The sequence below is a fragment of the Barbus barbus genome, assembly GCF_936440315.1.
Source record: "Barbus barbus genome assembly, chromosome: 48".
NCBI classification, from domain to species: Eukaryota; Metazoa; Chordata; class Actinopteri; order Cypriniformes; family Cyprinidae; genus Barbus; species Barbus barbus.
Genome location: NC_136726.1, coordinates 18616445 through 18637958, shown reverse-complemented (window position 1 = coordinate 18637958; position 21514 = coordinate 18616445). Strand labels below are relative to the sequence as shown.

At 36.0% G+C, this 21514-nt stretch overlaps 2 protein-coding genes across 4 annotated transcripts; both read left to right on the top strand.

Moving 5' to 3' along the window:
- Nucleotides 1-612: 612 nt before the first annotated feature.
- prc1a (protein regulator of cytokinesis 1a) lies at nt 613-9674 on the top strand. 3 transcript variants are annotated; one of them, XM_079411872.1, is made up of 15 exons: nt 631-786; nt 1229-1361; nt 1433-1555; nt 1662-1895; nt 4088-4258; nt 4788-4937; nt 5008-5155; nt 5710-5846; nt 5938-6033; nt 6122-6268; nt 6357-6467; nt 7270-7368; nt 7448-7606; nt 7700-7728; nt 8524-9674. In XM_079411872.1, the coding sequence occupies exons 1-15, from the start codon at nt 776-778 to the stop codon at nt 8570-8572; spliced, it is 1797 nt and encodes a 598-aa protein (XP_079267998.1). In that variant the 5' UTR covers nt 631-775; the 3' UTR covers nt 8573-9674. The 3 variants fall into 3 exon arrangements, with proteins under 3 accessions (XP_079268000.1, XP_079267998.1, XP_079267999.1); XM_079411873.1 differs by having other exon boundaries at nt 634-786; nt 7703-7728; nt 8524-9183; XM_079411874.1 differs by lacking the exon at nt 7700-7728 and having other exon boundaries at nt 613-786; nt 8524-9198.
- On the top strand, nt 9591-21405 carry syt12 (synaptotagmin XII). The gene is made up of 8 exons (XM_079411875.1): nt 9591-9912; nt 14552-14602; nt 14700-14893; nt 16338-16718; nt 17917-18132; nt 18311-18431; nt 18622-18755; nt 19496-21405. Exons 2-8 carry the CDS (start codon nt 14560-14562, stop codon nt 19667-19669), a joined length of 1263 nt encoding a protein of 420 aa, XP_079268001.1. The 5' UTR covers nt 9591-9912; nt 14552-14559; the 3' UTR covers nt 19670-21405.
- Nucleotides 21406-21514: the final 109 nt, after the last annotated feature.

The window sequence follows — 21514 nt, the reverse complement described above, 5'->3', positions numbered from 1 at the left end:
TTTATGTAAATATAGAATTAATGTTCATGCCATAACTCAATACTAAAGAATGTGATAAATCCTTAATAATTAGGAAAATAATAAATTACTATGAAAATATTTAAGTAACTGAACAATTTCTATTTACAAATACAATTAATAAAAATAAACCAGACTTAATGCATTAAATCATAACCTACAATGTGTAATATTTTATATAATAATGCATTCAGTCATAGCGTAATATTTTATAGTAGAAAAATAGTGTACGTTGCAATCTATCAGCAACTGAATTCAGGTCAAACTGCAGGAGACACTGAAAAAACGATAGTTCTGGGAGTGCATTTGGGCCTCCGGGCCTGCAGCTTCATAATAACGTTTAAAAACAATTCTATAGATAAAAAGAGACTTGACAAATTTGCAGAAAAAAAAATCAATCAATCAATTAATCAAAATTTGATTACTGGTGTTCTGCTGATTAATGGTTCCGAACGTCTTCATGACTCATTCCATTCATCAACACAAGCCAGTCAGCTGGCTTCTTGAATTGTCAGCCAATCAGTGCGCTTGAATAGTTTCTATGATGTCCGTCAGCCTATCAGCGAGCTGGATGTAGTTGCCTAGCTTGGTTTCGACCAATCAGAGGCCAGAGGCGTTTCGGTGCGGCGTTTGAATTTTTAGCCAGACGTTTCAAGCCAGTCGTCGGATAGATCGTGAAATAAAGCGTACAATAAAGTTCAGAAGTGTTAAAAATAGCACTTAAATCTAATCGAGAGCTCTGCGGCGGAAGGACAGGATGAGGAAGAGGTAAGAGAAAGAGAGAGTTTGAAGTGTATCGATTGTGTTTGTGTAGATTAGCATATGTATTAGCTTCATGTAACGTTACTGTGTATGTTAGAGAAAATAGTGTTTAGGTTAAAAATGGTCGATGTTTTCGTAATTTGTTTAAAAAAAACGTTATAAACAAACCGTTTTGCAGTTACATCATCAATAATTCTGCTATTAATGGAACATAATGATTTTATTACTCCATAATACAGACACAAATCAAGTAATGCTGCTCATTTATTAGTAAAAATGATTATTTTGCTTTTATATTTGTATAATTGTCAATGCTGTTGATTTGATTATTAATTCATTAGAAAAGTATTGAAAAACACTAGCTCATTTTACTATGTTTAATTTGCAACACATTCTGACAACAGAGCACGAGCATGTATTCATTAAATATGAATGTGTGTGATTTCAGTGAAATCCATGCTGCAGAGTCTGTAGCATGTTTGAACAAGGCTCTCGGTGAGCTGAAGGACATCTGGGAGGAGATCGGGGTCCCAGAAGACCAGAGGCAGCAAAGAACCGACGCCGTTCACATGCACATCAAAGTCAGTTCAGGTCATCTGCGTTTCTCATTGAATGGAGACACAGATTCACTGTGAAATCTTTGTGATTGCAGAACCTGCTTGACATGATGATCTCAGAGGAGCAGGGCTTGAAGAACCGCTTGCTGATCAGTATCGAAGCATGCAGAAAGGAGGTGACCAGCCTGTGTTGTGAGCTTCAGGTGCAGGAGTATCAGGTGAGTCACTCTTATACAAGATTTTTGGATGACAGCCTGTGCCCTCTTACTTCTGGATGTTTTGTTAAGCCGGCCAATCAGATTGGAGATTTTGTGTGTTTGGCAGGAGGAGGATGATCTTACGATGCTGCAGCTGGAGAAGGATCTACGTACACAGGTCAAGATGATGCTGAAAGAGAAAAGTGCTCGTCAGAGCGAGCTAAAGTCTCTGATTCAGCAGGATCAAGATCTGTGTGACATCCTGTGTGATGACCTCGTTCCCATCCATCCCGAACGGGTGCCGTCACAACAGCAGCTGCAGAACTACAGACAACACATCAGAGCCCGCAACCAGGAGAGGGTAAAAAAACACTAACACACTTTTGTTTTCTGTTGTAATTATCATGTCATTACTCCAGTCTTCAGCGTCACATGATCCTTCAGAAATCATTCTAATATGCTGATTTGCTGCTTAAAAAACATTCCTTATTATTCTCACTGTTGAAAACAGTTGTGCTGCTTAATATTTTTGTAGAAACTATGTTACACTACAATTCAAATGTGTGGGTAAATTAGGATAAAAAACCAAAAAAACAAAGGAAGAAATACTTTCCTTCGGCAAGGATGCATTAAATTGATCAAAAGTGACAAAAACATTTGAGATGTTACAAAAGATTTAAAATAAATGCTGTTTAATGAGCTTTTTATTCATCAAAACATTATGAAAAAAAATATTTACTGTAAAAACTGTTTTAACTGCAAATCAGCATATTAGAATGATTTCTGAAGGATCGTGTGACACTGAAGACTGTAATGATGCTGAAAATTCAGCTTTGCATCACAGGAATAAATTACATTTTTAAATATATTAAAATAGAAAAGTTATTTTTAAATTGTAATAATATTTCACAATATTACCGTCTTTACTGTAGTTTTGATCTAATGATGCAGCCTTTCTGAGTGTGAGACAATCCTAATTATTCCAGAATTTTTGATAGCTGGCATTTCCTGGATTCTTAAGTGAATAGTAAGGTAGTTTGCTTCTCTGAATATGAAAGTACAGGTGCATCTCAGAAAATTAGAATATGGTGAAAAATGTATTTTTTGTCTTGTAACTTATTTCAAAAAGTGAAAGTAAAACACTTCAAAAGTTTTTTTTGTTTTAATTTTGATGATTAGAGTTTACAGCTCATGAAAGTCGAAAATCTGTATCTCAAAATATTAAAATATTTACATTTGAGTTTCAATAAATGACCATCCCTACAGTATAAATTATGAAACCACAATAATGGGGAAGACTGCTGACTTGGCAATGATCCAGAAGACGAACATTGACGCCCTCCACAAAGAGGGTAAGCCACAGAGGGTCATTACTGAAAGGGGTGGCTGTTTACAGAGTGCTGTATCAAAGCATATTAAATGCAAAGTTGACTGGAAGGAATAAATTGGGTAGGAAAATGTGCACGAGCAACAGGGATGACCGCAAGCTTGAGAATACTGTCAAGCAAAGCTGATTCAAACACTTGGGAGAGCTTCACAAGGAGTGGACTGAAGCTGGAGTCAGTGCATCAAGAGTCACCACGCTCAGACGTCTTCAGGAAAAGGGCTACCAAGCCACTTCTGAATCAGAAACAACGTCAGAAGCATCTTACCTGGGCTAAAGAGAAAAAGAACTGGACTGTTGTTCAGTGGTCCAAAGTCCTCTTTTCAGATGAAAGTAAATTTTGCTTTTCATTTGGAAATCAAGGTCTGGAGGAAGAGTGGAGAGGCACAGAATCCAAGCTGCTTTAAGTCCAGTGTGAAGTTTCCGAAGTCAGTGATGATTTGGGGTGCCGTGACGTCTGCTGGTGTTGGTCCATTGTGTTTTATCAAGTCCAAAGTCAATGCAGCCGTCTACCAGGAGATTTTGGAGCACTTTATGCTTCCATCTGCTGACAAGCTTTATGGAGATGCTGATTTGCTTTTCCAGCAGGACTTTAGCACCTGCCCACAGTGCCAAAACCACTTCCAAGTGGTTTGCTGACCATGATATTACTGTGCTTGATTGGCCAGTCAACATGCCTGACCTGAACCCCATATGGAATCTATGGTATATTTTCAAGAGAAAGATGAGAAACAGTGGATCCACCAATACAGACGAGCTGAAGGCTCAATAGTGCCTCAGCAGAGCCACAGGCTGATCGCTTCCATGCCATTCCTCACTGATGCTGGCGTTGTGCTAAACGAGCCCCGACCAAGTATTGAGTGCATAAATGAACATACTTTAAACAACTTGAACTTTTCTGCTTTGCAAATCCTTTTTTGATTGATCTTAGGAAATATTCTAATATTTTGAGATACTGTTTTTTGACTTTCATGAGCTGAAAGCTCAAAATTAAAACAAAAACTTTTGAAGCGTTTTACTTTACATGTAATGAATCTAAAATATATGGAAGATTCACTTTTTGAAATAAGTTACAAGAAAAAATGAACTTTTTCACCATATTCTAATTTTCTGAGATGCACCTGTATATCCAGTTTGGTTACAGAAAGTGTGCTTGTTTGTGTTTACAGGAGCGCCGTCATGCTGAGTTTGTGGAAATGAAGCGTCAGATCACGGTGTTGATGGAGGATCTGGAACAGCATCCTGACACCTCCTTTGAGAAAGATGCTGTGTGCGAAGATGAAGATGCTTTCTGCCTTTCCGTGGAAAACCTCAGCTCACTCAAAGTGTTACTGCACCAGGTACACACACACACCACACAGTTCTTTTTAGCTGTTCCTTTTTATTTTTGGGTGTAACCCAAACCCTGTCAGCTAAAATGAGAAACAAAAAGCAGGTGATTCTTGGCTGCCTTAAGCCATTAGATTGAAATGATGAACCCTTTCAAAGTATGATTTATTTACTTATTAAGCAAGAATGCATTAAATTGATTAAAAGTAACAGCAAAGCCATTTATAATGTTACAAAAAACCTCTAATTAAAATAAATGTTTTTTTGTTTTGTTTTTCTGTTCAATCCTAAAGTAATGTATCATGATTTCCAAAAATAAGCATGTTTTAAAATTGATAAGAAGAAATGTTGCTTTAGCAGCAAATCAGCATGTTTGAATGATTTCTGAAGGATCATGTGACACTGAAGCCTGGACTAATGATGCTGAAAATTCAGCTTTGCATCATGATATAATTATACCAACAATCATTTTTGATGTCAGTATTTTGTATTTCAGTAGGTGAAATGTCACTGGTTAATGTTGTGTGTGTTGTATTTCAGCTGGAGAGCCGTAAAGCTGATAGTGAAGCACTGTGTGTGTCCATCCCTGGTCGTATTGAGGAGCTGTGGGAGATGTTGCAGGTTCCTGAGGAAGAAAGAGAGCGTCTCATGCAAAACACCCACACTAGTACAAAGAGCAGACTGAACGCAGTAAGTACACTCACCTGTATTTATGGAATTCTAAACCATCCCTCACGATGTCTTTCTCACTGTATCACAGCTGCAGGCAGAGCTTCAGCGATTGGAGGAGCTGAAAAAGAAAAACATTGCACGTGTTATTCACACAATCCGATCAGAGATTGTCAAGTTTTGGGAGAAATGTTATTACAGCCCGGAGCAGAGACAAGCCTTCACTCCCTACCACAATGGTATGCCAACGGCTAGCTTCTTGGCAAAATCCCAATTTGCATACTTCAGAGTACAAAAATGACCTACCGTGCTAGTTGGGGGGGAGTACAGAAGATTTGCCTTTAAAAATTCAGTTTTTGAGGGTATTCTTAAAAAATCTTTCACCCAAAAATGAACATTTGCTAAAAATGTACTCTCCCTCAGGCCAACCAAGATGTAGATGAGTTTTTCTCATTTACATATTTAGAGAAATGTAGCATTACATCACTTGTTTATCAATGGATCCTCTGCAGTGAATGGGTGCCGTCAGAATAAGAGTCCAAACAGCTGATAAAAATATCACAGTCCCCAAAAAAGTTTTTGATGGAATCTTGATGGATTTGTTCATTTGTTTGGACACTCATTCTGACGGCACCCATTCACTGCGGAGGATCCATTGGTGAGCAAGTGATGTAATGCTGAGCTAATCTTAATCTGGCATTGATTAAAGATTTAGTTAATTGTGAATGAGCAATAGTATTTTAAAATGCACAGAGATTGGCTGATGTTTGATTTTGTTGTTTTGTGCTATTAGATGATCTGGATGAGGAGGTGTTGCGTGAACATGAGATGGAGTTGGAGCGACTGAAGCAGGATTATGCTGAGCACCGTGAGCTGTACGACGCCGTTTCCACCTGGAGCAGCAACTGGGCTCTCTATCAGGAACTGGAGGTGATAAATCAGAGGAGATCAGCTGAAAAGTTTCATAAAAACATTAAAGAGTTTGTGAAATTGAGTCTAATTACGGTTGGTCTTTCTCCAGAAAAAAGCCACAGACCCATCTCGCTTTAACAACAGAGGAGGAAACCTGCTGAAGGAGGAGAAACAGAGAGTCGACCTGCAGAAGAGTTTGCCGAAGGTTTGAGCCGCTCCTTTGATTGCTCTCTGATGTTTGATTGCCTGGAATGGCTTGTATGCTAATTTGTTTGTTTTGTCTGATTGGCCAGCTGGAGAAGAGTCTGAAGGCTCAGATTGACCTATGGGAAGCGGCGCACTGTAAAGAGTTTCGTGTGAACGGACAGCCGTTCCTGCAATATGTGGAAGACCAGTGGAATCAACACCGCATGGAGAAAGAGAGAGAAAAACAGGAACGGGTATGAACACATTCCTCTTGAAATTACTACTTCTAACATTAATTTTATTTTGAATATTAGTTTCTGACATGAGGTTTGTACTGTGCAGCAAATGAAGAAAGTGAAGCAGACGGAGCAAGATCTACTATACGGCACCATCATCAGAACCCCAACCAAGCGGAAACTTGCCGGAACCCCAACACCTGGAAAAACACGCAAGGTACCGATTGCATATGTGTGTGAATTTATCAATGCCCTGATGCCAATATTAATACCAGGGAAGCTAAAACCAGGTATCACAAATAAAATAAATATCTAATATTACAGTATAATTTTATAATGATAGCTAATGTACACAAAAATTGCTTAAGTAAATGTAATATTTATACTTATAAAAAATTTGATTTTTTTTTTTTTATGTAGTTTCTTTTTTTAGTTTTTAAATTGTTAAAAATATATATAATGCGCATTCTTTAGTATACATATGTGTGTCTATTTAGTTTTGTGTATGTGTATAATATATATATATATATAATAGAATATTGTGTGTGTGTGTGTGTGTGTATGTATGTGTATATATATATATATATATATATATATATATATATATATATATATATAATATACACACACACATACATATATATGTATGTGTGTGTGTGTTAGTTTGCAAAATGTGCATATACATATGCATGCACGTTTTTCAAATGAATTATCTAATGCAATGTAATTTTATCGATGCATTATATATGCAACATACATTTAAATATCCATTTTAATATAAGGGTTGATAGAAAATAGCTAATTTAATATTTTATATATATAATTTTTTTTTATGTTTTATTTTAAATATTAATTAAAATATTAACTAAATAATAATGACTGTTACAAGCAGAAAATGATGTATTGTCAGTAGATTTAAAACAAAGCGGGAAACTAAAACTGCTGATCAAACTCTCAATCAGATGTGCTGATATTTATTATTTAAGAAAAATAAACATTTATGTATTCTTCTTTTTAAGCTGATCTCCACCTCTAGCATGTGTAGCTCCACCCCCAACACTACACTCCGTTCCATATGCTCCTCCCCTTCTATGAGACCGCCCCTTTCCTCCAGCAAGGTGAGCTATGCTTAAGCACTACATATTTTACATTAATTTGTAGTATAATCAGTAAAACTGTAAACTGCTTCTCTGCTAGTTGGGTGCGCGGACACCTGCCCGTGGCCGAACCCCTCGTGGGCTGGAGAGGAATAAGGAGAATATCTCCCATCTGAGCGGAGCATTGCGTACAATGGCTGCCAGCCCTCAAAGAAACTACTCCATCACATCCGTGGCCTCCTCCTACTCTGAATTTGCGGTAAGTTCATTATCCTGCTGTTAGCCGTCTAGACACACAGGCAGCAGATGAAATCAAGTGACCTCCGTGTGCTTATTCTGCCTTCTGTTATAGAAGGACTCTGAATCCACTGCAGCATCCAGGTCTGTATATCTAAAAACATTCACTGTCCATCACACTAACACACACTCTTCTCGTCTAACCCGACTAACGGAGGAGGGTCTGTGTTTGTGTGTGTGTCAGCTTCTAACAGTGAAATGAGAATAAACGAATACCACAACTAAAACACAACCTGCTGTTTTTAAAGACCCTATGAAATCAAAATTGGAGATGCGTGACATTTAAAGTGCTTAAATGGCAACCTGACAGTTGTTAGATTATTTCATTGGGTCTTTAATGAGATGAAATTAGTCTTTTCTGTCAGTATTGGTTTCCTATATCCACAGATTTGCTGGGCAGAGTGTTGAATTATTTACCTGCTGTAAACTGATGTTCCTTCAACAAGAAAAGCGAAACCTTGTAGTTTTAAAGGGGTGGCTCACCCCAGAATTTTAATTCTGTCATTTACTCAAGTTCTTCCTAACCTGTTCGTCTGTTTCTTCTGTTGAACACAAAAGATATTTTGAAGAATGTTGTAACTTAGCGGTTGCTGGCCTGGTAGCCATAGACTTGAATAGTATTTTTTCTGTACTATGGAAGTCAATGGCTACCAGCAACTGTTTGGTAACAAACATTCTTGTTTCAGTAATACATTTCAACAGAAGAAAGCAACTTGTACAGGTTTGGAACAACTTCAGGGTGAGTAAATGATGACAGAATTTAAATTTTTGGGTGAACTATCCCTTTAAGACAGCTAAACCATACATAAAAATGAAGGGTTGTGGACTGTCTAATGGTAATATGACTTCATATTCATATATTTGTGTGTTTGCCTACAGCGGGAGCTCTCAAATGCTTCTAAATCCAACGTCAAGACTGGAGTTCTGAACTCTACCGTCACACGCTGAACTCCGTAGATCCAAGATGGACATCAATGAAGACAAAAAAAGCTTTTATTGAGATACTGAATGTAAATCATTTTGATTTTAAAGAATTGTAAATATTTTACCTCGGCTTTTTATTATATTTCTCATGACTTTTTTTCCCTTTATTTAATTTCTTTTATGAGTTTTGAACAAGTGATTCTGTCTTTGAGCTTGGCTTCACCTGCCAGTTTTTATGAAAACTCTAACACTGATCTTAGGCCTCTGAGATGGATTTGATCTTTTATACTGTAAAATCACGACGGCATTTAGATACCTTTCAGACTTTATTTTCTGTAATTGCACAGTACGCTTAAGTTTACCTGGCATCACTACTCTTGAAAAAATGCTGCTACTTTGGTGGTTGGCATCCTGTAAATAAATGATTGTTTTTATGGGGACATTTTGTACTTTAGAAGAGATTTATTTATTAGGATGGATGAGAATAAATACTGGATGAATACTACATTTATATTAATAAACGGTATTGTTCAAAACGTTTACCTGAACAATAAGCTTAAGTTGCTGTTGAGCTGACGATACATAGCAAAATAATAAAATGACTGGTTTTACCCCAAGTTGTACCTGACCAAACAAAGACAACTTCTGAAACGTTGCCAATTTATTTTCAATGTAATCCCTGGCGGTTTTATCGTGAATGTGCGAGACTTCCTGTGTCAGCTTTCTTTTTAGTCAGAGGTCCAACTACTCCAATTAGAACATTTTTGCAAACATATCATATAAAATGAAGGTGAAGTGTTCTCAGGACTAGTTTATTTACATACTGAGGGCTGTATTTTAACCATTTAATTGAAGTATTTGTAATGTTTTCGATATTTTTGTATTATGACGCATTAGTTTGTTTTGCTGTTTAATTTCAGGTGCCGCTGTGACAACTTACCCCATATAGTGCCACTATTGGGGCATGTTGTCACAAAAGCACAAAGCTTTATTAAACGGTCAATGCAATGTATCGTTTATCTGGCTATGAACGGTGGAAAGGTTCAATAGCATGCTACAGCCAAGACAGTGTGCCTAAATCAACCCTGAGCAATATACAGAGTGACAACAAGCCTCTTCTCCCTATTCGTCTATGTGTGTGTGTGTTGGTGCTGAAGTTGCATTGCAGGGGTGGGACTCCTGCATTCAGATCTTCATCATACGCAGAGGAAAACCCAGACGCTTCAGATCGGATCTAAACGCGCGTCAGAAGCGATCGGGTCCTGCACGTGCATCTGATGCGTTCATGCGCGTTAATTAATGGATGAAAGTGTGCGCGAGCGGGAGAAACAGACACTGCTAAAGGTAAGAGCATACATAAGCGCGCAATATCTGCTGTTTATAAACGCTCATATTTCACGTGCATAATGCATATGCTGCGAATGTCGCGATTTTATCCTACATAATGCATTTATATGCATATGATTTCATACAGTGATGTATTAGAATGTAACATGTATTTCGGACATGCGTAATTTTCTGCCTGTTGGTTTTGGTTTGATGTGCAACTGGAAGTTCAGGCCCGTTCACGTGCTGATGCAGTGCGCGTACCCGCGGTTCGGGTGGTTGCCATGGTGATCGTGATTGGACCCTCCTCTCATGGGGGGCATTCATTTAACACCCAAGGGTCAAATAAAACACACTGCGGCCCCCGTACGACAACTGGGAAAGTAAGTGTTATGAGTCACTCTGGAGATTAAAAGCACGCTTGATTTATTAGCGTTCGCTTCCTTCAGTCCTGCGCGAGAGTAGCTGACTGTGCAGACTTGATCACGGCCCCTATTTCATCCGCTCTGCATGCAGCGCTGTCCGCTGGAAAACAATCATATCTGAATGATTAGCACCACAGGACCGCTCAAAGCATCTTGATTAGCTCTAGTGATTTAGTTTGGTTGGCACGCGCGATTCGGGGCTCCTTGTCGGTGGAGAGGCTTTTAGAAGAAAATCAATTTGTTTTCCAGGTTTAATCAGTTTAGATGCTTTTTACAGTAGCCTATATTAACTTGCGTTTAGGGTTTTATTGAAGATACAGGTCTTTGAAGGGATATTTCAACCCCCCCCCCCCCCCCCCCCCCCCGTCAATAAAATTTCTATGAATATCTTTTCAGACACAAAAAATGAGATTTTATGCAAAATGTCCCCTTTTCCCATAAAAAGTGAATGGTTTAAAATGAAATTAAATGTTTTAAATTGGTGTTTGGTTGTCAATATTCATTATTATTTAGGCTATTACTGTTAACTATTCATTCTGTTTATTATATGATTATTGAAAAAAAAACTTTCTGCAAACCGTATATTATTAAAATGCATTTTTACATTTCTGATACATATAGGCTATATTTTATCTAGAAAATTGTAATATGATTACCATATTAAAAAATGTAACAATTTAAAATTTTAATAAAATATGACACATAATATTAAATAATAATGTAAAATTAATAATAATAATATATAAATTATTTTTTTGTAAATAAAGGCTGGAAAATGAAGACTGAGAATGTACAAAATTAAAAATATTAATCAATACTATAATGATATAAACATGAAAATAACAGCAGGACGTTGAGTACATAATGACAGAACTTTAGCTGAACCTATCCGTTAAACACATTATATTTGATTAAAAATAATAAATACATTTTAAAACCCTATATATAACCTATAGAATTGAAAGTTTATTTATTATATCTAATTTAAATAAGCTGAAGGATGAAAACTACTTAAACTGAAAATCAAAAACTGGCTAAATAAAAAAAAAATAAAACTAATAAAAAGGACAAAATGACAATCTTAATTTGCAATTAAAATGAAAACCAAAAATTACAAATATTAATAAATAGTATATAAACAATAGCCTACTAAAATAACATGGTTGGGTAAATAATGGCAGAAATTGTATTTTTGGCTGAACTATTGCTTTAAACCTTTGTCTGTTAGATAAAGACTTTAACTGCGTCAGTCTTATTTCACTAATGGTATCATGAACAGCAAGAGAATCGATCATTACTTTTCTGCTCGACCTAAAAGGAAACAAACCAGCTGAAGAAAGCAGGCTTGGGATTTCTGCTCCGTGATTCATTGTTTATCAAGATGAAGGTTTACAGCTCACAAGTCAATGTGCCATTTGGGAAATTATTTTGGGATGCTGGCTCCAGCGTCCAGACGGTATCACTGATCCAAGGGTGTGTGTGTGTGTGTCCATCTGTGCTCCTGTAGTCATTACAGACTGAGCGTGGGCCGTAACACAGAGCTGCTGCTGACATTCCTGACAGAACGCCTTCAACACATATTCATTTCACAGCAGACATGTGAAACCCATAATGCCCCGAGCCAGCGCTCATAACCCTGCGGCTGTGAACACGTGAGCGCTGTGAGACCGTCTCAGAAGCTTTAATTGGTCCGTTGTCATAATCTTCTACAGAAGTCTTCTCTCTGCTCCCGCTGCTCCCTTCATCTGATTACCCACAAGTCTCGGCGTGACTCACAGCATACACGCCTCTCACTTTTTCTCTTTTCTTAGACCTAACTTCACTTTTTTCCTGTCTGAAGTTTTCTCTCAGGAAAAATCTGATTGTTTACGACTTATAACAGTTAAACATGGTGACCATAGATTCTGTCAAATATACCATAGTAACTGCAGTTCTTATAATAAAAATGTGGTAACTTTAATTAGTCATCAAAACAATAAATATTAAATTGTATATATAATAATTTACATTGCATAGACATTATAATAATTTATTATTACAGTAATACCATGATTTCTATGAAATATTATGATAAAGCCATGTTTTTCTACATGTGCAATGTTTTTACTGGTTTAACAGTGCCTTGCGAATGTATTCATACCCCTTAATTTTTTTCCACGTTTTATGCTACTGCCTTTTGTTAAACTGCTTTAAATTACTTCTTTTTTTTTTCACACATCAATCTACACTCCATACACCATATTGATAAAGCAAAAACAATTGTCGCAACTTCTTAAATTTATTAAAAATAAAAAAACTGAAATAAGTACATTGCATAAGTATTCATACCCTTAACTAAATATTTAGCTGAAGCACCTTTACAGTCTCAAGTCTTTTTTGTTTGATGCGACAAGCTTTTTTCATCATCATTTGGCAATTATCTGCCATTCTTCTCCTCGCCTCTTCACCTCTCCAGCTCTGTCAGGTTGGATGGGGTCAGATGCACATTTTCAAGTTTCTCCAGAAATATTTGATTGGGTTCAAGCTCAGGCTGTGGCTGGGCCACTCAAGGACATTCACAGAGCTGTCTATAAGCCACTCTTGCTATATTCTTAGGGTCACTGTCCTGTTGGAAGGTAAACCTTCTGCCCGTCTGAGGTTCTGAATGCTCTGGACTGGGTTTTCATTAAGGCTATCTCAATATTTTGGTGCATTGAGCTTTTCTTCTATTCTGATGAGTCCTTCAGTCCCTGCAACTGAAAAACAGCCCCACAGCATGAGGCTGCTACCAGCACACTTTACTTTTGGGATGGTACTCCGCAGGTGATGAGTAGAGCTGGTTCCCTTCAAACAGGATGTTTAGAATTGAGGTTCATCAGAACAGAGGATCTTGTTTCTCAGAGTCTGAGGGTCCTTAAGGTGCTTTTTTGTAAATTCCACGTGTTTTCTTTTGCCTTCACTGAGGAGAGGATTGAGTTTGGCCACACTGCCATAAAGCCCAGATCGGTGGAGTGCTGCAGTGATGTTTGTCCTTCTGTAGATTTCTCCTATCTCCACATACGATCATGGAGATCAACTAGAGTGACCATCAGGTTCTTCATCACCACTCTAACCAAAGCCCTTCTCCATCAATTGCTCAGCTCTAAGAAGAATCCAGGTTGTTTCAAACTTCTTCCATCAAGGGTAACAGAGACTACATGCTTCTGTGACCCTTCAATGAAGCAGAATTATTTTCTGAACACTTCCCCAGATGTGTGGCTTGACGCAAACCTGTTTCTGAGCTCTACAGACAGTTCTTTTGACCCCAGGGCTTGGTTTTTGCTCTGATATGCATTATCAGCTATTAGACCTTTTAAGAAGTGTGTGCCTTTCCAAATCATACCCATTAAATTGAATTTGCCACAGGTTACCTTCGCTCAAAGTCTAGTAACACCTACAAGCAATATGAATGCTCCTGAGCTAAATACCAACTGTCCCAGATAAGGGTACGAGTACTTATGCAATGGAATTTTTTTTTCTCTCTCTCTCTTTACCATTATAGTGTATGGAGTGTAGATTGATGTGGGAAAAAAGTAATTTAAAGCAGTTTAACATAAGACAGCAACATAAAACGTGAAAAAAATTAAGGGGTATGAATACTTTCGCAAGGCACTGTATAAATGTGCTGTGATGTTTTGGACCATTGTAATACTATAGTATTTTAATGGTATTTGGATGTGATTCTATAATAGTAACGTTTTTCTGGACATTTATTACATGCACCATCACAACACCACATTCTGTACCATTTCTTTTGTACCCATGGTAATGGTATTTTTGGATATGTACCATGGTAATACTATGATATTTTAATCCATGTTAATACAGGTAATAATAATGATATTTTAATGTTATTTGGACATGAGCCACAAAAATACCATGTTTTCTGGCCTTTTTGTATGTAATATGATTCTACCATGTTTTTACCATGGCATTTTTTTTCATTTGTGCAATGGGAATACCATGGTATTCTTTCAAGAATCCTGGAGTATGTACCATGAATATGGTTATAATTCAAAAGTACCATAATAACATGGTTTAACTATAGGAACCCATTACTTTACCACAGTACAACCACAGTATATTACTTGTAAGACGCTGTCTGAAGTAGGTCATACATTTATTATGGTTTGTGATAACAATAACTGTGGTAACTCTGGTTACCATGTTAAATTAAAGACGCGTTTAAGAAAATGTTGTGTTGTGTGTTTCAGGTGGCACTATGTCTGAGCAGGGTCAGGATATTTCTGAATATCATCTGAGCGGTGAGCAGTCATCATTCATACACCTCTTCATTTCATATGAGTTCCTCTAAGCGAGTTTCTGATTGTGTGTGTGTGTGTGTGTGTGTGTGTGTGTCAGTGGTGCTGAACCCGCCTGGCTGGGAGGTGGGTTTGTTTGTGTTTGGGTTCCTGGTTCTGTTTGCTGTGGTTATAGTGAACCTGTGGAAATTATATAAATCCGGCTCCTTCCCGACTCCATCTCCGTACCCAAACTTCCACTACCGCTACCTGCAGGAGAAATATGGCTACTCCCACTCTGAGATCAGACAGAAGGTAATCAAACCACTTTTCTGTAATTAAGTTAAGCACTGGTTTTCCACATGGGGTCTGCAAAATTATGAAATGTATTTTAATAGTAAAAAAAAAAAATATTATTATTATTATATACTAGTAAAAAAAAAATATATATATATATATATATATTATAATACAGATCTGAATAGTTTTCAAAAAAAAGTGTGTGTGTGTGTATATGTATGTGTATATATATATATATATATATATATATATATATATATATATATATATATATATATAATAATATATATAATAATATATATTAGTAGCATCAATCAAAAAAATTATTAATCGTATAATTTAATTCTTAAATATGTATAAGCATATAATAATTTATAATAAATAGATATTATAATTCATTATTTAAAACAACCCACTTTTCTGTAAGTTAAACAGGTTTTTATTTTTTATTTTTTCAAACTGGTGTCTACAAGGGGTCCACAGAAAATTTGTTTGTTTTAACAGTAAAACATACAAATTAATTTACGAATTATTATTTGGAATTTAAAATTTTATATATGTGACCCTGGACCACAAAACCAGTCATAAGTGTAAATTTTTCAAAATTGAGCTTCATACACCATCTGAATAAACCTGAATAAATAAGCTTTCCATTGATGTATGGTTTGTTAGGACAGGACAATATTTGGCCGAGATACAACTATTTGAAAATCTGGAATCATAGGGTGCAAAAAATCTAATTATTGAGAAAATCGCCTTTTAAAGTTGTCCAAACGAACCTCTTAGCAATGCATATTACTAATCAAAAATTAAGTTTTAACATATTTACGGTATGAAATTGACAAAATATCTTCATGGAACATGATCTTTACTTAATACCCTAATGATTTTCGGCATAAAACAAAAATGGATAATCTTGACCCATACAATGCATTTTTGGCTATTGCTACAAATATACCCCAGCGACTTAAGACTGGTTTTGTGCTCCAGGGTCATATATATATATATATATATGTATATATATGCAATGTCAAAATAAAAAAAGTATATATATTAATTTAAATCTTATAAAATTATTTTATATGAATTAATATTATTCATATTGAACATATATAATAATATATAATATTGGTATTATATAATATTATTATTATTATTATTATATGACATTATATACATTCTTATTATTATTATTATTATTATTAAAACCTCATATATGAAGTGAGCTGGGGTTTTGAAACTGGTGCAAGTTTTGGCACAGAAAATTAGAGGAAAAATATTTATTTTGACAGTTAGAAATATTTATATTTACATATAATATTACATAAAATACTAACTTTTTTTAAAGCATGTGTATACACACACACAATTGTAATATAATAACAAATAAAAGATAATCTTATAATTTTGGAAATAAAATACTGCGTTTATAAAATTATGCTTATTGGTTTTCATGCAGCGCGTTGCAGCTTCCAACCAGCGGAGGGTGTCCTCTGCGAGCCGAAAGCCGAGTCTCCAGTTGTTGGACACTCCAGATGGTCTTCGGGATCTGGGAACGCTGGAGTTGATGGGTCGGGAGTTAAATCTGAGCGGAGGAACACTGAACCGCTCCGCATCCTCTGAATCGCTGTGCTCCATCTCTTCAGTCGCTCAGACCTTCGGGCATGACTTCACGGTGGGACAGCTGGAGGTCACGCTGGAGCTGGACACTCGGGCTTCACTTCTGCTCGTCTCACTGCACCAGGGTAAAGACCTGCTGGAGAAGGAGGAGGAGAACTTCCTGGGCTGCTACATCACCATTGCTCTGGTCCCTCAGCAGATCAGCCTGGGGGCCACGCAGGTATTAAACCATAAGACTCCTGCTTTATCATGAACAATATGGATTTCTCCTGCCAGTTTGATATTAAAGTTTAAAAGATGAATTTACAAAAGAAATTGCCACATATTGATGTCAAAACCATCAACACATTAATATTTCAAAGTCTTTGTAGTTTTCAACAACAATATCAGTGTTTTATTTATATACAATTACAGTATTTATTAATATTTTGAATTACCTTTCATTTTTATATTTTCAGTTTTAATTTTATTATTGAAGTCAAACCATGAACACATTAAGTGAAAATCTATTCAGTGTTTAGCAACAATATTACTATTATCATATATTTTATTTATATACTTTTATAGTATTTATTTATTTTGAATTTGCTTTTTCATTTTTAATTATAATTTATTTGCAGTTTTAGCAATTTGTGCGTTTGTTATTTGAATTAGTTTTTGTTTTTTGTTTAATATTTCTGAATTAAATTTTTTATTAGTAATTTTAATACTTCTACATAACTGATTTTATTTCAGTTAGTTACCAAGTCAATATTTCTCATTTTCAGTTAAGGTTTTTAAGTTTAGGTTTTTCGTCTAATAAGTATATTTTATTTATGCTTTTATTTTGAATAACAAAAACAATTTCTAATACTATTTTTAGTATTTTTAATAGTTTTAGTTTTAGTTAACATATGTAAAGAGGTCAGCCAATCAGAACAGAGCTCATTTAAATATAGAAGACTTTAAAATTACAAAAACATCCAATTTAACTAAGGATTTTTAAAAGGGTGTAAAATAATCATTTAAAGTGAAATTACCATGTAAACATCATTAATGCTGATTAAAGGAGACATATGATGCCCATTTTCCACAAGTTGGTATGATTCTTTAGGGTCTTCATGAAATGTCTGTAACACATTTTTGTTAAAATTCCTCAATGGTCGTGTAGAACAGCACCATTTACCTTGTCAAAAACAGCTCTGTTCACAGTTATCCGTTTCGGTGCATTTCCCTTTAAATGCTAATGAGTAACTGCTCACCCCGCCCCTCTCCTCCTTGGGGCGTGGCCACACAAGACCAGTTAATAGACTTTGTATATGGCTCGGAGGTGGTCTTATTCAAATAGCTAGCTAACTAGGTAGAAACCGGCTGCAAAAGTGAAAATTTAATATCATCAGTGATAGTGAAACATCTCTGTCTGTCATTCTCTTCTGCAGGTCAAGAGAAATGCCTTCACCGTGATGTTTGACGAGCGCTTCTCTGTTCCATTGGATACAGTAAATCTGGAGGAGAACAGTCTGCGATTCTCCACCTTTGGTGTGGATTCAGATGAACGGAGCATCACTGCTGGAGTGGCAGAACTCAAACTGTCGGATCTGGACCTGACGTTCAGGCCGTTTAATGCCTGGCTCTACCTGCAGGATATCAACAAGGTAAATGAAAATGAAATTCAGTAAAATGTGCATTCCCTTCTACAATGTCCTCACTATATGTAGTTACAGAAAGTTCAAATCATGGTGAATCATTTTGTTCAGAGGGTTCAGTTCACAGAAGCTGTTCACAAACTGATCTATTTTTTTGGTTTAATGTTGGTTTGATGTTTCTCTTCAGGCTGTGGATGCCGTCGGTGAGATCCTGTTGTCTCTCAGCTATTTGCCGACTGCAGAACGTCTCACCGTGGTCATTGCCAAAGCCAAGAACCTGGTCTGGACTAACGGAAAGACCACAGCAGGTGTGAAGCTGAGCTCGATTCTCCTGAATCAATATTTGTATCAACTGATTATCAGTTAGTCTTAGAGCTGGAACAGCATCTAGTTGATTGAAATGTTGTTCTAGAAATAGAATCCAGGAACATCTGCTACTTTGAAAAACATAATGTGTGAAAATCATTTACTGAATTCTGTCTGATTCCATGTGAACAGATCCGTTTGTGAAGGTGTACCTGCTCCAGGACGGCAGAAAGATCAGTAAAAAGAAGACATCCATAAAAAGAGATGATACTAATCCAATCTTCAATGAGGCTATGATCTTCTCAGTACCAGCCATAGTCCTGCAGGTCAAAACACATCTATCTGTCTGTCTGTCTGTCTGTCTGTCTGTCTGTTATTTGTATTTAGTTATATATCTGTCTGTCTGTCGGTCTGTTATTTGTATTTAGTTATATATCTATCTATCTATCTGTCTGTCTGTCTGTTATTTGTATCTATCTGTCTGTCTGTTATTTGTATTTAGTTATCTGTCTGTCTGTCTCTGTCTATATGTCTGTGGTTATATGTATTTAGTTATCTGTCTGTCTGTCTGTCTGTCTGTCTGTAATATGTATTTAGTTGTCTGTCTGTCTGTCTGTCTGTCTGTAATATGTATTTAGTTTATCTGTCTGTCTGTCTGTCGGTTGTTATGCATTTAGTTATCTGTCTGTCTGTCTGTGTCTGTCTGTCGTTATATGTATTTAGTTATCTGTCTGTCAGTCTGTCTGTCGTGATATGTATTTAGTTATCTGTCTGTCTGTCGTGATATGTATTTAGTTATCTGTCTGTCTGTCTGTCTGTCTGTCGTTATATGTATTTAGTTATCTGTCTGTCTGTCTGTCTGTCTGTCTATCTGTCTGTCGTTATATGTATTTAGTGTTCTATGTCTGTGTTCTGTCTGTCTGTCTATCTATTGTTATAGACATTTAGTCTTATATCTATCTATCTGTCTGTCTGCCTGTCATTTTATATATATGTAGTGTTCTATGTCTGTGTTCTGTCTGTCTGTCTATCGTCAGTGTTTGTAAGGTGTGTTGGTGTTTTTCAGGATCTCTCTCTGAGAGTGACGGTCGCTGAGAGCACAGAGGACGGCCGTGGTGAAAATGTGGGTCATGTGATCATTGGACCAGAGGCCGGTGGAATGGGAATAACTCACTGGAACCAGATGCTGGCGACTCTGCGGAAACCGGTTTCAATGTGGCACCCGCTCCGGAGGACCTAAGTCCTTGAGTCCTGACCCCTGTCCTCTGACAACTATCTGCATGGTGCCTACTGTCTAACTGTCCTAACAGTAACGACATTGAATATGAAGAGAAAGTCTTGGTGTCTCAGCTGTCCCAAGGATGGATGGAACTGTAATGAGAGAAAGAGAAATCAGTGGCTCAGGATGTCTCATCTGTAAGGATCTTTGAAATCCAGGTTTTCTTATGCAGGTTAACTTCATTTCTACATATGATAACAGGGTGGCTGGTTGTGTGCCGCAGCCTTTGGGGGGGGGTGTAAAATATGACAGAAATTGTAGCCACATTCTGTTGTACTAAGAGTAAAAAAGCAAAAATAATTATTTGTTTGGCCATAAATATTTATTATTATTATTATTGGGATTTTAAATCTTATTTTTCTCTGCTTAAACACATTAAAATAACAAATAAGGCATAACAACTTTTGGACTTTCTGTCCATTTTCTCAGGCAAGTGCAGTGACACTTATTAGCCTAATAGTGGCACCATGGAGCCACATCACGTATATTAGACGCAGCATTAAGGTGCTCTGTTTTATTTTTGTTCATTTAATTGTTCAGTTTATTTTAAGATATTTGAGTAAATTTTATCAAATTTATTTATTTATTTTGGCTAATGCATTTTACCACTAGGGGGCATGCAAGTACTTTATAAAATCAGTGTTGGGGAGGTTGCGGAAAAATAGTACTCTTTTAATAATTACCTCTTATGTTTTGTATAGCAATGTGATTACTAGTCGCTCTGAGCAGTAATAACATTAGATATTATTTTAATTAAGTTAATCATTTCTAAAATCCAAACTTAAACAGATTAATTTCACATGGCTAATTTGTCAAATTCAGTGCAGTTCAGTGTGGCCGAGATTTTTTTTTTTCTTTTTCTTTCTTTCTTTTTTTCTGCCAGGGCATAAATTTGAATTACTTTAGATTTATAACATGCATATTAGAGTACAATGTATTTCCCATTTCACAAGAGAGCCACTCTTTTCTGCCATTCTCATACTTGGTTAGCATGTCAAAATGTAAGAAAGTGTTTTTTGATCAATGGTATATTTGTTGTTGGACCTTAAATATAGTTGTTAAATTAGCCTTAGTACATTAAAGTCATATATGTAGCGCAAGTAACTTCAAAATAGTAACGGTTACCGGATTACTGAAACATAAGAGTAATCCCCTACTTTATTTCATCACAGAAACATGTACTTTGTAGTTTTGTACTTTGTAATGCATTACCCCAACACTGCATAAAATACATGCATTCATATCAAACTGGAATATGTCTAAACCAATATATATTTCCTTTCACAGTTTTCTTCGGCACAAAAGAAAATGTTTTAACTGCCGCAATAATTAAACCTTTTGATGACAGAATGTAGAAACTTCATACCAAAATCTGTGAATCACATCCTAAACACCTAAAATGTTTTGTAGAATGAATATCAGATTTGAGCTTCTTGCAGTGAAGTGCTGCAAATGTTGATTTGTTTTTACTACTAACAAAATATTTTAAGCTTATTAAACTTCATTCTGTGCCAAACTCACCCTAATAGAAGCAATATTCTCATTTGCAGTGTACATCTAATGTTGGTGAACTTTAAAAGATTTAAAGAATGGTAAAGCATAACTTTACAATGCATGCACATGTAATGTAGGACATATTGCAATCAAATTAATTGTTTAAATAAAAATGCTTTATGTGGTTTGTTTCATATGAAGTCAATTTTGTTGTTTTTTGTGTCGGATGTAAAAGTAAATTTGTATTGCATTATGTAAATAATATTACTATCTGTAAATTTGCAGTTTAATGTTATTTACCAAACAAATTTG

Coding starts and splice junctions, on each gene's coding strand:
- syt12 (XM_079411875.1), top strand. CDS start 14,560: ATGTCTGAGCAGGGTCAGGATATTTCTGAATATCATCTGAGCG. Junction 16,719..17,916: donor TCAGCCTGGGGGCCACGCAG/GTATTAAACCAT, acceptor TCTCTTCTGCAG/GTCAAGAGAAATGCCTTCAC. Junction 18,432..18,621: donor TAACGGAAAGACCACAGCAG/GTGTGAAGCTGA, acceptor CCATGTGAACAG/ATCCGTTTGTGAAGGTGTAC.
- prc1a (XM_079411872.1), top strand. Junction 4,938..5,007: donor CAAAGAGCAGACTGAACGCA/GTAAGTACACTC, acceptor ACTGTATCACAG/CTGCAGGCAGAGCTTCAGCG. Junction 6,034..6,121: donor TGCAGAAGAGTTTGCCGAAG/GTTTGAGCCGCT, acceptor CTGATTGGCCAG/CTGGAGAAGAGTCTGAAGGC.